The sequence below is a fragment of the Saccopteryx leptura genome, chromosome 10 (assembly GCF_036850995.1).
Source record: "Saccopteryx leptura isolate mSacLep1 chromosome 10, mSacLep1_pri_phased_curated, whole genome shotgun sequence".
In the NCBI taxonomy this organism is placed as follows: Eukaryota; Metazoa; Chordata; class Mammalia; order Chiroptera; family Emballonuridae; genus Saccopteryx; species Saccopteryx leptura.
In genome coordinates this window covers 43,545,872-43,561,549 of record NC_089512.1, presented here as the reverse complement: position 1 = coordinate 43,561,549, position 15,678 = coordinate 43,545,872, and the positions used below count along the sequence as shown (strand labels likewise).

At 50.7% G+C, this 15,678-nt stretch overlaps 1 protein-coding gene across 1 annotated transcript; it reads right to left on the bottom strand.

Moving 5' to 3' along the window:
- Positions 1 to 1,739: 1,739 nt before the first annotated feature.
- FOXL2 (forkhead box L2) lies at positions 1,740 to 3,032 on the bottom strand. Its single transcript, XM_066352044.1, has one exon. It carries the CDS (start codon positions 2,868 to 2,870, stop codon positions 1,740 to 1,742), a length of 1,131 nt encoding a protein of 376 aa, XP_066208141.1. The 5' UTR covers positions 2,871 to 3,032.
- Positions 3,033 to 15,678: the final 12,646 nt, after the last annotated feature.

Below are 15,678 nucleotides of genomic sequence, written 5' to 3'. Positions count from 1 at the left end.
AGATTTTCAGCTTACAGAGCATTTTCGCAAACAGGATTTTTATCTATCTGAAATAAACTTTTCTAGCTGTTATATTTGATTAGAAAAAAATTAAAGTTATGAGGACAATATTGGGGAAAAAACAGCCCACACACTTAGTCGGGATGTGTAAGAGATAAAATACAAATTTGTATGGGTGCAAAACCCGCAACAAATCCTACCTACAGTCGCACCTTGTGAACGAACCACGGCAGATAAAGTCTCTGATGAGGTTAAACAGCAGCAAGGAGCAGCGATGACGCGGAAAACAAACAATCCCCGAGAAAACAAAGCAGCAGCGGCGACCACCAATGCCCCCTCTCCGGCTGCCCTCCACCCAACTTTATCTGAAAAATGACAAAATTTTGCTGAAAATCTCCCTTTTTAAACTTGCTGCTAAACAAACTTAGTCATGACAGAAATAATATAAGTCCGTGTTAAAAGAAAGAACAAGAAATTTATTCTGGTATTGACAAAACAACAACGACAAAACAACAAAAGTGCTCTAGTTCTCTCTAGAAAATTTGGTCCTCCAAACGACACACTACAGAACCGGGCTTAGGGACTTCAGGCAGGCCGATTCCGAGCCGCAGCCCGTTTGGTCCGGGCTGCTGCCCAAGGAGCGAGAAGCAAGACGTTTGAAAAACAAAAATCAGGGAGAGGACGAGCTGTCCTTGCACAAGCGTCCACCAGGCAGGCTGCGATCTCCGGCCACTCGGGGCTTGCCTCGGAAGATCGGGGGAAATTTGTTTTTGATTGTTTTTTAACAGGTAGAGGGGGGAAACCTCCCAATTTGTAGAGGAAACCATCTTTTACTGAGCATAATCTCCTACCTCTCTGAACACAGCTTTTGGAAGGCCCGGTAGGAATTCTACTTCAAATCTCCTGGAAAAGATTTTCATGTTTTGCTTTAGCGAACTCCAAGGCCACAATACTTCGCCGGTTTTCCCGGCGAGATATTTCCTTAACAAATATTTAAAAATAGATCTAAAATAGCCCTTCTCATCTTTTTAGCAAAACCTAGCCAGCCGTTCGGGCCTGCAAGGGCCCGAGGCGCTGGGATGGAGAGCGAAGGAAACGCAGCTTTTCTCCGAGCCGGGATGTACTGTAGAACCGGGCGCAGGCCGCCCAGGGTGGCAGCCCAGCTCCCTGCCTGGGCCCAACCCCCGTTCCTCCCCGTGTGCCCTGGCGAGCGACTTCTGAACAGCTTCCAAAGGGTACGTAGCAAACATACGTTCGTCCCTCTTTCCGGCGGCGCGCGGCTCGTTGTCTGCCCAGACCCACGCACGCTTCTAGGCAAGGACCGCGGCAGCCGGGCGGGCAAAGCCGAGCGCGGGCGCACCGACCTGAGAGACTGCCGAGCGGTCTGCGCCGCTGCCGCCCGGCTGCGCCTCGGCCCAGGCACTTCCTCTCCGCCGTGACTTTCGGCGTGGGGTGTCCAGCGGGTACGGGGGGCGCCGGGAGGAGACGAGGCCTGCAGAGAGCACGCAGAGGCGGCCTGCAGGCGGGAGGAGAGAGAGGGCATAGAGGGCGAGGAGGCGAGCACAGGAGAAGCAGAGGAGACAAAGAGGAGCGAGAGGAGCCAGGAGGCGCAGAGGGGCCGCAGGGGTGGCTCAGGAGGCGGCCCCAGCGAGCGCGGGGTCCGGCGGGCGGCGGTGGCTGCGGCCAAGGCCGGCGTCGCGCGTCCCTGCATCCACGCGTCCGGCGTGCGTCCTGGACTCTCAGAGATCGAGGCGCGAGTGCAACGCGCCGGTCTTGCTGTCGTGGTCCCAGTAAGAGCAATGCATCATGGCGAGCTCGGGCTGCCGGGCGCAGGCGAACTGCAGGCCGGGCGCGTTGGTGGGCGCGGGCGCCGGGGGCGCGGCGGTAGCCGGGCTGGCAGGGCTGAGCTGGCCCGGGGGAGGTGCGGCGGCCCCGTGATGCGGCGGGGCTGGCGGGGGTGCGGCGGCCGCGTGTAGATGGTGTGCGTGCGGGTGTGAGTGGGGATGCGGCGGCGGGGGCGCGGCCGGCGGGCCCCCCAGGCCGTTGTACGAGTTCACTACGCCGGGAGGCAGCGCCATGCTCTGCACGCGTGAGTACGGCCCGTACGAGGCGGCCGGGCCCGCCAGCCCCTTGACCACCGCGGCCGCGCCCGGACTGCCCGGGCCGGCGGCCGCCGCCGCCGCCGCCGCCGCCGCCGCTGCCGCCGCCGCCATCTGGCACGAGGCGTAGGGCATGGGTGAGGGCGGCTGCGGCAGCGGCCACGAGTTGTTGAGGAAGCCAGACTGCAGGTATTTGGGGGGCGCCAGGTAGCCGTAGCCGTCGGCCCCCGCGCCCGCCACGCCGCAGCCACCCGCAGGGCCTCCGGCACCGAAGAGCCCCTTGCCGGGCTGAAAGTGCGCGGCCGGCGGCCGGAAGGGCCGCTTCATACGGCGCCGGCGCCGGTAGTTGCCTTTCTCGAACATGTCCTCGCAGGCCGGGTCCAGCGTCCAGTAGTTGCCCTTGCGCTCGCCGCCTCCCTCGCGCGGCACCTTGATGAAGCACTCGTTGAGGCTGAGGTTGTGGCGGATGCTATTCTGCCAGCCCTTCTTGTTCTTCTCATAGAACGGAAACTTGGCGATAATGTACTGGTAGATGCCGGAGAGCGTGAGCCTCTTCTCGGCGCTCTCGCGGATCGCCATGGCGATGAGCGCCACGTACGAGTACGGGGGCTTCTGCGCCGGGTCGGGCTTCTCCGGGGCCGTCCCGCCGCCGCCGCCCTTGCTCGGGCTCTGCGGCGGCGGCGGCGCCTCGGGCTCTTTGGCTGCGCGGCCGGTCTCCGGGGCCAGCAGGGCCCCCGCGGCGTCCTCGGGCTCGGGGTAGCTGGCCATCATGACAAAGCCGCGCGCCGCGGGCAGGCAGCCCTTGCTCTTTCCTGCTGGCGCGGCGAAGAGTCCCGGCGCACAAATCCGCTCGCGGCCGAATCTCAAACTTTTGGAGTTGACCGACGCGGCGGCGCTCGCTGGCTGGCGGCCTCTTGCTTCTCTCCACTCTGCTTTCCCTCCCTTGGGGAACAGCCGGCGGGAGTAGAGCTCAGCCTCTGGCCATGGGGAGTTCGCCCAACAGAGAGGGGCTCCGGTCCCGCCGCCCCTCCCCGCCAGTCCAGTCCCCGCCTCGGTGGGTTTTCTTCACTGCACTCTTCCCCTCCCCCACCCACCCCCCGGTTTCCCCGAGGCACGACCCGCGTCTCTGGCGGAGCTGCCGCCCCGAGTCCCTGGTGCGCCAGGAGCCTCGCTCTGTTCTGATTCGTATGGACTCAGCCGAGTTCCGCTTGCGTCAGGCGTCTTCGCCCCTATAGCTGGGCGGCCAGTTGCGCACGGGCGAGTTCATCTCCAAGTCACTTTTTTGTCAACGCCCCGCACAGCCCGGACTGGCCTGCCCCCCTCCCAGCGAGCTAGGGGACAGCCGGGCTCACGCTCTCACAAGTTCTGGAAATCTGCCGGTGCTCGCTCTGCGGGGTCCGTCCGCACTACACCCCGTGTCCTAGGAGCTCGGGCCCTAGCAAGGAGAGGCGCGCTGAGCCTCTTCGCAGCTTTCAGGTGAAAGAAAATGACTCCTTTGCTCTATTCTTTGCTGCTGTCTTGGGACTAAACTTCTAGCTCAGGGCTGGGGGAGGGGCGGGACGGCTAGGGGGCCGGACAGGGGTGGGGTGGAGAGAGCTGCGCGGTGGCTTTGGGAAAATCAGCCCAGAAACGCGAGTCACTGAAGGAAGAAACCTCGGCTTGGCCTGTTCCCCGCTCTCTCAGTGTGATTGGGCCGGGCTGGGGCTAGGGAGAGGATCGCTGGGAAGAGGCGCCCAGGGGCTCCGCCTGAAGCCCCTCCGCCCTTCCTTGAGCCGCCCTGGACGTAGGCACCAGACCCCCCTTCAGAATGCGTGTGGTAATCCTACTGGTTGGATGTATGTTAATACCAAGTAAACCACATTCTGCTCCTGCTCCGCGACACAGGCGCGAAGGTTGCTGCTGTGGGGCTTTGGGGGACTGTATAAGGGCTTGGTATCACATCTAGTAGGAGGAGGGGCTGTTCTTGAAACACGTGAGATCCCAGCTATACAGGCGCACGTGTGCTTGTGCGAAAACACAGGTATGCACATGTGCAAGGTGTGAAATTTATGAGATAAAATTAAACATTTATACTTATAGATATGTAGTGATATTTGTATCATGTATCAGAGTAAATGTGGCTCAAAGATACTGCCTTTTTCTCTCTCTCCCCCCTCTCCTTTCTTCATTCTTTCTTTACTTTTCCCATTTCCGTGCTTGCTTTTCTTTTTAAAATTTTCCAGCCTTTACTGCTACCAGTGCACCTATACCCTCACAGAGTAGGAAGAAAAATAAGCTGTGAGAGAGGCACTTGTTCAAATCTCTCTCCTGATAAGACATTTGTTCTGATCTTTCGCCAGGGTTGAGGGGTGAGTTCTCACCTACCTTCAGCAGGAGTCTGAGCAGGGACCCAATTACATCTGCATGTACAGATTTCAGGGGAAGTCTGCGCTGGCAAAAAAAAAAGAAAAGAAAAGAAAGACAAAGTCAGGTGTGCCTTTTAATAGTTAACAGCCTTAACAAAAATTCTGTACTCATAAGTGTGAAAGAGATGGCCCATGTTTTCAGTCCTCACGCCCCAAACTCCATGGGGTTGAGAGGCCAGGGATTCCCTGCAGGTGTGTGTTAATGATTGGCATGTCGGGAGTGGTTGGCCCAAGGCCTGTCACCACCTCCTCCTCCCAGGCTGCTGGGTATCTGAGGAAGTCACAGCCCACTTGCATATACTGCTGCTTCCTACTTGGGCCTCTCATCTGCATTCTGAGGTTAAGGGAAAGGAGGACAGGGTGATGAGGCTCTTTGAATTCAACATCCTGAAGATGAATGACTCCAGAGTGGTCAGCATAAAAGCCTGTTCTGACCACCACAGTAAGAGGGTACAGGGCTCTGCTAAACTCATCTCAGTAAATACTTTCTTCCACCCACCACTGAAAATATTTCAGTATAGTATAGCTTGGTTTTCTCCCACTGCTACAATATACACCAAGACGAAGTAGCGCTTCACATCCTCTGCGCTTGCTTCCTGAGCATAAGTGTTTTTCTTTATCCTTCCTCAGTGGGTACCCAGTCTATGGATGGAAGTCTGGTTTGGGTTGTGCAGATTGACTGCAGTGCCCGTTGGCCCCTCGGGCTTGGGCAGGGGAAAAACAGCTGGGGCTGGCCCCACCCTGGGGTGCTGCTATTTCCTCTCCTTTTTTTTTCCTCTGACCACCCAGGCTGGCGCTCTGTCCTTCTCTCCCCCTTGCAGGCATTTCCGCTTCGGGCCAGCAGCAGCCAGGTGTAACAGCATTGTTGTGTGTGTCATCACTTCCCGAATTCCAAACTGGGCTCCCTTTTCAGGCTCTTAAGCACTGAGTGTGTAGGGGTGGAGGCAAAGGAAGGAGTGCCTCGGAAGGATTTTCTGAGTGAAAAAAAGAGGAGTCCTGCTCTGCTCAGGTATTGGTCTCTCCAGGAAGTTGTGGAGCGTGTTTTCATTTACATCTCAACTCTCTGGGGCAAGCCAGGGAGGGCTGCACTTCTGCACTTCCCGGAGAGGCAGGATTTCGTCCGGCGGGGCAGATCCTGCCGAGGCCGGTGTGCGGCTCGGGTCTCCGCAGCGCCTCGGCCACGCAGGGCCCCGGCTCGGTGCCCTCGGGCGGTGCCCACCCCCGCGGGCCGGGCGGAGCTTCTAGACGCTACGGTCGGGTTTTCCGGGGCCGCAGCTGCAGCTCAGGAGCCGCCGGCGCCTCACTCGGTCTTTTCGCGGGAGCGCCGCCTGCGGACGCCGGGCCAGAGACCCGCCGACGGAGCGCGGCCTTCTCTCCGGCACCTCCGAGGCCCCGCGCCTCCGACTCCTCGACAGTGGGCGCGAGCAAGGCACTCGGCTCGGACGGAGGGGACGCTTCTCTCTTTGCGGCGGGGAATCCTGCAACAGCCGCGGGAGCGGCGCGCGGACCCGAGGCTGGAAGTGCTGACCCGGCCGGCGCGGCTCCACTGCTCCCGCGCCGCCGCCGCCGCCGCCCGCTGCCGGCACCACGTCCCGCGGCCCCTTCCCCGGCGGCGCTGCGAACCATCCTGGGAGGTGAGGCACCGATCCCACTGCAGGCCTCTCCTGTGGGTACGGTCTCTGCGGCGCGCACGCGGGAAAAGGGAAGCTGGAAGTGTTTCTTAGTGCATCCTCACATAACTCCACACCTCAGCTGTCAGCACCACCCCATCTGCAGGGACCCCAGGTCCCTCTGCTCAGGCCACAGTCCTCAACCCACATCTCTGTCAATCCAGGGTCCCCTCCCCTCTTTCCCCCCACTTCTCTCATACCTGTTACATGTACTAGTTCAGATCCTGCACATCTTCGTGTAAAATATGTCAGTCTGATTCCCAGACTCTAAGCCTCTTCACACACTTGCCACCCAGCTATCTCATGACATAGAGTGACCTCTTGCCTCCATGTCTGCAAGTCTGAGTCCCAGAACCTGTTGATTCTCTGATGTCCTTGGTCTGTGGTTAGGGTGACTGGGTGGCCACCTGGATGTTCTCATAGTGGGGTTACTGCCCAGAGTTCTTTTGAGAAGCTTGGGTACAGATAGAGCATACCCCTGATGTACTTGAACACACACACACAGGCCACTCACACAGGCTTCGTGTCTGTTTTGTAGCTGAGCTCACTGCTGCACTGACAGCCTGAGACGGTTGCACAGTTCTGTGCACACACCCACACAGCCCCTGGCCAGCCCGAATTATCCTGCCTGTATGGGATTAACGGAGTAATTTACCCAAATATGTGCTTGAGAGAGAGAGAGAAAGAGAGAGAGGCAGTCAGGCAATGCCACTGCCCATTCTGGGGAAGAACTCACAGATGACAGCTGTTTCCAGTTGTTAAGTATCTTTTTGAATCCCACACCCCTGACCCTGTGGTGGCTGGGCTGGGAGGCGGCAGGCCAGAGCTCTGGGCTCCTTTTTACCTCACTGATGTTGGGACTCAGGTCCACCAGCACCTCTTTGTCCTAAGGAGTGTGTTCCCTACCCTGTGCAAAGCATACCGTAGAGCAGTTATGGGCCTTTCTCCTGGTTGAGCCTAACTTCGAGAGAAAAGACAAAGTGGGCTGGTTTCTGGCCCTCCCTTCTCTGAAGACCTCTGGGATACTCCCATAGAAAGGGTTCTAGGGTGGCAGGAGCTACTGGCCAGCTTCCTTTGACTCCCATGGCTCACTATTTTGTTCATTTCTCAATAGTGAATATCCTGCCACTAGGCCCCAGCATGCTTGAGAATACGATATGTTGTTTAAAGTTGGCTTGTTGCCTTCCCCACACCCAGACTGTAAGCCTTGATGAGCAGAGACTCTGTCCTTCCCACCAGTATGGTCTTCCCACCTGTGGGCTCAGTGCATTCTACTGGAATGGGAAAATGGCTCTGCTCCACAGAGAGAATTGAGAGATGCCACTTTCCTTGTAACGAAGCTGGAATTTCCAAGAAAGGGACTGCAGGTAGAACACGGTGACTAGACCATGGAGGGTGAGCTCAGGATCTGAGAGCCCTCCGCCATTTAGGGCTTTCTTTTTATTATGGCTATATAGCTGTGCCACTGAACCTTAGGCAGGGACACAGAACACCTTCTTGATTCCCTGATCATGGAGAGGGCCTGTCTGTAACGTTCAAACCAAACTTTCTTAAAACTAAAGAAGCCTCTCCAGCTGGCTTGCAAAGTGTGAGACCTCATGCTTGGACCCCTAAGCTGGTATCCATGAGGGGATGCCTTAGCCTTTGCTCTTGGTTCTCAGTTCCACTTCAAGTTTCTCTCCATAAATGGGCACCATCTAAAGAGCCTCCATGTGGGAGGGCAGATTTATTTATTTATTTATTTATTTATTTATTTTATTTTATTTTTTTCCTGAAGTTAGAAGCAGGGAGGCAGAGAGACAGACTCCCGCATGCGCCCAACTGGGATCCATCCAGCAAGCCTGTTAGGGGGCGATGCTCTCTGCCTGTCTGGTGCATTGTTCCGCTGCAACCAGAGTCATTCTGGTGCCTGAGGTGGAGGCGATGGAGCCATCCTCAGCTCCTCAGGCCAACTTTGCTCCAATGGAGCCTTGGCTGCAGGAGAGGAAGAGAGAGATAGAGAGAAAGTAGAGGGGGAAGGGTGGAGAAGCAGATGGGTGCATCTCCTGTGTGCACTGCATCAAACCCGGGGCTTCCACACACCGTGCGGATGCTCTACCACCGAGCCAATCAGCCAGGGCTACAGGAGGGCAGTTTTAGAACCCTAGCTTTGATGAAGTCTAGAGGAAGGGAGGGAGAAGGGCTGACTTTCATATTTTATGTTTCTGGTTTTCTGAAGATTTCCCTCATACCTAGTACCAAAATGATGTATGTGTATGTATGCTGTGTAATTTATATATGGTAAACCATATACATCTCAAGTGTATTTTTACATATAATATACCATGTAACCACCACCCTGATCCATATATGAAACATTAACATTGCTGTCACCTCAGAAAGTTCCTTATATCTTTTCCTCATTCATACCTATTCTCAAAGGTAATATGTATTCTGATTTCTATCACCAAAGATTAAGCTTTCCCGCCTGCTTTGAGCATCATGTAAATGGGGCATATAGCACGTACTCTTATGTGTCTGGTTTCTTCTGCAGAACGTGTTTTGATATTCGTCCATCTTGTTACATGTGTCAGACATTCATTTCTCTTTATTGCTGTGTAATGTTCCACAATATGCTTATTCCTTCACCTATATCATCTGATGGACATTTGTGTTATTTTCAGTTTTGCGATATCATAAATAAAGCTGCTGTCAACATTTTATACATGTCTTTTTGTAAAGGGCATTTCTTTACTCTTGAGTGAGTACGGAGGAGAGAAGGCGTACGTTTGGTTTTAGTAGATACTGCCAAATAGTTTCCCAAAGTGGAAGAACAAACTACAGTGCTAGACAGACAGACAGACACACATGCTGTAAAGCGCCTTTTCCTTATAGATATCGATAGTATTCTCTAAAGATCACTGTGCACTACTAGCTGTTGTTATTATCACCGTTATAAAGGAACAAAATAGCCACCCTTTATTAAGCACTTATTTTGAGCCAGGGACTATATATGCATTCTCTCATTTCATTTTTCTGACAGACCTAAGGGGTTGGCACTATTTTATTTTATAGATGAAGAAACTGAGGCTCAGAGAAATTAAGCAACTTGCTGAAGGCCCCCAGCTAATAAGTGGCAGTTTGACTTTGGAGCCTTGAGTTTCAACTCTGTTTGTCCTTGCAAGATCAGGAAATCCTTCCTTCCATCTGACCAAATTTAGTGGCTATTTATGAGACCCATTTCCTATAATCTCTGGTTCTCCCAACATGCACTGTCACACCCGGCTTGAGATTTGTGTACTCACACATGCATACAGTCTCAGCCACGTGCACTCACTGGGAAGAAGAAGGGCATGGGGGCCAATTCAGTGAAAACCTCGAAAGCTTGCTGAGTGCTAGGCTCAGCAACCTCACGGTGTTCTTCTCAGGGAACTTGCAGAAGATTGGACCAATCTGTTTTTGGATGTTGCAGAGAAGAATTCAGAGTCCGTCTTTTCCTGGGAGGAGATGGGCATTTGGTCGTCCTCTCAACAAACAGAGCCAAGCCCATAACCGTGATGCTTTAGAGGCAGCTGGGGACATCCCTCCATCTTCAGGGCTCATCCAGACATACTCATTGATTCCTAGAAAGAGATGATAGCCTGGAGATGGTGTATCTTGCCTGAGAAAGGATAAGTGTTGGGGATGTGTGCAGTCTGAGCAGGCAGAGAGTATGAAGACTAGAGGAATATGCTTTGGGACAGAGGACCTGACCAGGCCTTGCAGAGAAGGACCACTAGTCAATAGTTTTCTGCTCAGGATGTACTAAGGCTGTTGTTACCAAGTATCCAAGCCTCTGGGCTTATCTGAAAGGATTATGCTGCTCTGTGGGTGGAGGTGATATGTGGGCACTATATTCTGTGTAGCTGGCCCCTCCTCAGGCCCCTTTTTAGACTAATGGAGGCCTTGTCGGCTTGGGGTTTGTAATTGGGGGTAATTGCTGACAGGCTGCTATGGTGGTACAAGCAGGCTTTTGTTGGGGAAATAGTGGTCAGGAGGCTTTGGGTGGGAACAGTCCAGGATTCCGGTGTGCTCTGTTCCAGGTACTTTTTGGCCCTAGTCTTTTGCTACAAGGCAAGACTCCTGAGGATGGGGGCTCATAGCATGTCTGAATAGGAAGGGACTCCCTCATGTGGGTGCTGAGAACTCAGGTCCAGACATATAGGTTTACTTTAGGCCACAGAGGTAGTGCAGATGGACTGGAAATCCTGGTGCCTTGTACGATCATTGGTGCACCCCTACCCCCCATCTGCTGTAGGGACTGTGGTGGAGTGATGAAACAGACATCTGTTCCAATACTTATTGATATCAGCCTGAGAAATGATGGAACCTTGCTGAGCTTCAGAGTTTTAAAATTTTTTCATTCTTTAAATAGGCAATATAGTCACATATACCAAAATGATAAAATGTAGAAGGCTTATAGCAAAATGTCCCCCCCACCACCACTTCTGGCCCCAAGTCATCCTCACAGGCAGTGACCCTGCTTTCTGCTTTCATGTATACCCCACTGGACATAGTTCATGCATATAAAAACCTGCTATATACGTTGCACTGCCCTTCCTCACTTTTGCACACGGAGCATCTAATGCACAGTATTATGCATCTTAGACATCTTTTTATATCTGTGCATTCTCTTTTTATAGCTGTATGGTGTTAGGTTGTTTACAAACAATCCTTAGCTTTTATAAACAATACTGTAATGTATGATCTTGCTTATACTTAATTTTGTAGGTGTGTGCATATACCTGTACAAAAATTTCTTTAAAAAAATTTTTTTTTAAATTTTATTCATTTTAGAGAGGAGAGAGAAAGGGAGAGAAAGAAACAGGGAGAGAGAGAGGAGAGAGTGACAGAGAGAGAATGTGGGGAGGAGCTGGAAGCATCAACTCCCATATGTGCCTTGACTAGGCAAGCCCAGGGTTTCGAACCGGCGACCTCAGCATTTCCAGGTCGACAGTTTATCCACTGCGCCACCACAGGTCAGGCACAAAAATTTCTAAAAGTGTAGAGTTGGGTCAAAGGATATGTGTATTTGAAACTTTGGTACATGTCACCAAATTACCCTCCTTACAGATTGAAATTACACTCCCACTAAAAGTGTAATTTATATATGGTAAACCATATGAATCTCAAGTGTGCAGCCTGATGTATTTTTACATATAATACACCATGTAACCACCACCCTGATCCATATATGAAACAACATTGCTGTCACCTCAGAAGGCTCCCTAATACCTTTTCCTCACTGTGTGTTTCTCCACAGCCTTACTAGCACATAGATTTATTTTTAAGAAATAAATCTTACAGATATAATTGAGGATCCCTCTGCACTCTTTTTTTTTTTTGTATTTTTCCAAAGTTAGAAGCAGGGAGGCAGACAAACTCCCGCATGCACCCTACCAGGATCCACCTGGCATGCGCACTAGGGGGCAATGTTCTGCTCATCTAGGCCTTTGCGCCCTTGAGGCTGGAGCCATTCTAGTGCCTGAGGCAGACCATGGAGCCATTCTCAGCACCCAAGCCAACTTTGCTCCAATGGAGCCTTGGCTGTGGGAGGGGAAGAGAGAGACAGAGAGGAAGGAGAGGGAGAGGGGTGGAGAAGCAGATGGGCGCTTCTCCTGTGTGCCCTGGCCGGGAATTGAGCCCAAGACTTCCACATGCCGGGCCGATGCTCTACCACTGAGCCAACCGGCCAGGGCCCCCTTCCTTTTCTTTTTTTCTTTTCTTTTCTTTTTTTTTTTTTACAGGGAGAGGAGAGAGAGAGACAGACAGACAGACAGACAGACAGGAACGGAGAGAGATGAGGAGCATCAATCATCAGTTTTTCGTTGCGACACCTTAGTTGTTCATTGATTGCTTTCTCATATGTGCCTTGACCGCGGGCCTTCAGCAGACCGAGTAACCCCTTGCTCTAGGGAGCAACCTTGGGTCCAAGCTGGTGAGCTTTTTTTTTTGCTCAGACCAGATGAGCCCACACTCAAGCTGGCAACCTTGGGGTCTCGAACCTGGGTCCTTCCGCATCCCAGTCCGACGCTCTATCCACTGCGCCACCACCTGGTCAGGCTTAATTTGTTTTATTTTTCATTGATTTAGAGAGAGAGGGAGGGAGAGAGAAACATCAATCTGTTGCTTCGCCCATTCATTCATTAGAGAAAAACATTGATTTTTTTGTTTACTTATTTATGCATTCATTAGTTGTTTTTTTAAAAATATTTTTTTTAATTTATTGATTTTAAAGAGAGGAGAGAGAGAGAGAGAGAGAGTGTGAATGTGTGTGGGGGGGAGAAGCAGGAAGCATCATTCATAGTTGCTTCTCGTATGTGCCGTGACCCGGCTAGCTCAGGGTTTTGAACCAGCAACCTCAGCATTCCAGGTCAACGCTCTCTCCACTGTGCCACAGCACGTCAGGCTAGTAGTTGTTTCTTGCATGTGCCTTGATGGGATTAAACCCTCAACCGTGGTGTGTTGGAACAGTGCTCTAACCCAGTGATCCCAGCCGTTTTTTGGGCCACGGACCGGTTTAATGTCAGAAAATATTTTCACGAACCAGCCTTTAGGGTGGGACGGATAAATGTATCACGTGACTGAGACAAGCATCAAGAGTGAGTCTTAGACGGATGTAACAGGGAATCTGGTCATTTTTTAAAAATAAAACATCGTTCAGACTTAAACATAAATAAAACGGAAATAATGTAAGTTATTTATTCTTTCTCTGCGGACCGGTACCAAATGGCCCACGGACTAGTACCGTTCCACGGCCTGGGGGTTAGGGACCACTGCTCTAACCAACTGAGTTACGCAGCCAGAGTGTTGCACCCTTACTTGATGTCTCTCTGTCTCTCTTTTGCCTGAGGTGATCACCATAATAAATCTGGTGCTAACTATTCCCATAGCTGTTTTTATACTTGTACTACATGTATATACATTTCTAGGTAATATTTAGTATTGTTTTGTGTTTCATAGCTTAAATAAATGATATCTTAGTTTTTTAGATTTTATTTATTCATTTTAGAGAGAGGAGAGAGAGACAGAGAGAGAAGGGGGGGAGGAGCAGGAAGCATCAACTCCCATATGTGTTCATTGACCAGGTAAGCCCGGGGTTTTGAATTGGCGACCTCGCGTTCCAGGTTGACACTTTATCCACTGCACCACCATAGGTCAGGCCAAATGGTATCGTTCTGTTGCAGAAAGACCCTTGCTTGTTTTTTCATTCAATCTGATGTTTGTGAAAAGTTCCTGGTTGATATACAGACAAACTCCATTCATTTTTACTGTGTTGCACTATTCCATTGCATGAATACACCACGGTTTATTTATTCATGTTCCTGTTGAGGGATATTGGGTAGTCCTACTATGGATTTTTAAAATATATTTATTGATTGAATATTTTACATAGGAAGGGAGAGAGAAACATTGATTTTTTTGTCCATTTATTTATGCATTTATTAGTTATTGCCTGTATGTGTCCTGACAGGGGAATCAACCCATGACCTTGGTGTATCAGGAAGACACTCTAAACAACTGAGCTACCTGGCCAGGGCCTGGTAGTTCTTATATATGTCTGCCAGTGCTCATGTGCTACAGTTTATCAAGAAGTGGGGACTGCAGGGTCAAAGTGTACTGACATCTTCAACTTGACTAGTTATTGCTGAACAGAAGCTCAGTTTCTTCATGTGTAAAACAGGGAGTGATGCCTGTACCCTAGAAAGTCAAGTGTTAGTGAGCATGAGATGATGGAGGGCAGAGGACATGGGCTCAGATGCCAGGAGATCTAGACTTAAATTCTGGCTCTGCAATCTACTTGCTGTGTGACTTTGGTCCTATTATTTAGCCTCTCTGTGCCTCAGTTCCTTCATCTGCAAAAACAGTGATGACAGTATCTAGGTTTCAGGGTTCTTGAGAAGATTAAATAAGATAGCCCTGGCCAGTGGCAGTGGAAAGAGCATCAACCTAGAGCGCCAAGGTCGCCAGTTTGATCCCAGCATAGCCCATTCCATCGTGTAATATCTGGCTGGATCCTGAGGGCACTGGCTCAACCCTGAGGTTGCTGGTTCGAGCCCTGATCAGGATGCATATGAGAAGCAATCAATGGCACAACTAAGTGGAACAATGAGTTGATGCTTCCTTCTCTCTCCCTTCCCCCTCCCTTCCTCTCATTCTAAAAAAAAAAAGCTAGAAATTATTATTAGTAATATTATTGTGCTTTGATCTCTTTGTTTTAAACCTATGATTGTGGCACACTTCAAAACTATATAATAAGATGGAGCCTGACCTGTGGTGGTTCAGTGGACAAAGAGTCGACCTGGAATGCTGAGGTCACCAGTTCAAAACCCTGGGCTTGTCTGGTCAAGGCACATATGGAAATTGATGCTTCCTGTTCCTCCCCCCTTCGCTCTCTTTCTCTCTCTTTCCTCTCTAAAATAAATAAAATCTAAAAAAAACCCCCAAAAATGGAAATTAAAAAAAAGATAATTTTTGCCTGACCAGGTGGTGGCGCAGTGGATAGAGCCTCAGACTGGGATGCAGAGGACCCAGGTTCAAAAGACCGAGGTCACCAGCTTGAGCATGGTCTCATCTGGTTTGAGTGTAGGCTCACCAGCTTGAGCACGGGGTTGCCGGCTTGAGTGTGGGATCATAGACATGACCCCATAGTCACTGGCTTGAGCCCAAAGGTCACTGGCTTGAGCCCAAAGGTCGCTGGCTTGAGCCTAAGGTCACAGGCTTGAGCAAGGGGTCACTCTCTCTGTTGTAGCCCTCTGGTCAAGGCACATATCAGAAAGCAATTAATGCACAACTAAGGTGCCACAACAAAGAATTGATGCTTTTCATCTCTCTCCTTCCTGTCTGTCCTTGTCTGTCTCTCTCTCTGTCTGTCTTGCTCAAAACAAAACAAAACAATTATATAATAGGATAGAGAATAGTACAGTGAACCCATCTGGTTTCCTCTCTATCCTGACAAATTTCTTCACCCTTCCCTCCCCAGCCTTTTTTGAAGCTAATCCTAAATATATCTATTATATCATGTAAACATATCACTTTCTATTCCTAAAATATAAGCATTTAAAAAAGATAGTCATCATACCATCATCATACCTAGAAATTACGAGTGAGTTTTTTAGTATATCAAATACATAATGTTCAAATTTTCTCAATAGCCTGAAAAGGATTTTACAGTTGGTTTAAGGATCTAAACAAGAACCATACATTAAATTTGGTTAATATGTGTTGTAAGTCTCTTTTATCTATAAATATCTCTCCTCTCTCTTTTTTTCTTCCTTGCAGTAAATCTTTTCAAGATAGTGGGCCACTTGTCCTATAGAATTTCTTAGAACCTGGTTCTGCTGATTGCCTCTTTGTGGCTTTCTTTAACATGCTCCTCTGACCTCTGTATTTCCTGTGTATTGGTAGATCTAAGACTTGGTTAGATTAGTGTTAATGTTTTGGCAAAAACACTTCACCCATGATGTTGCATACTTCCATCAGGAG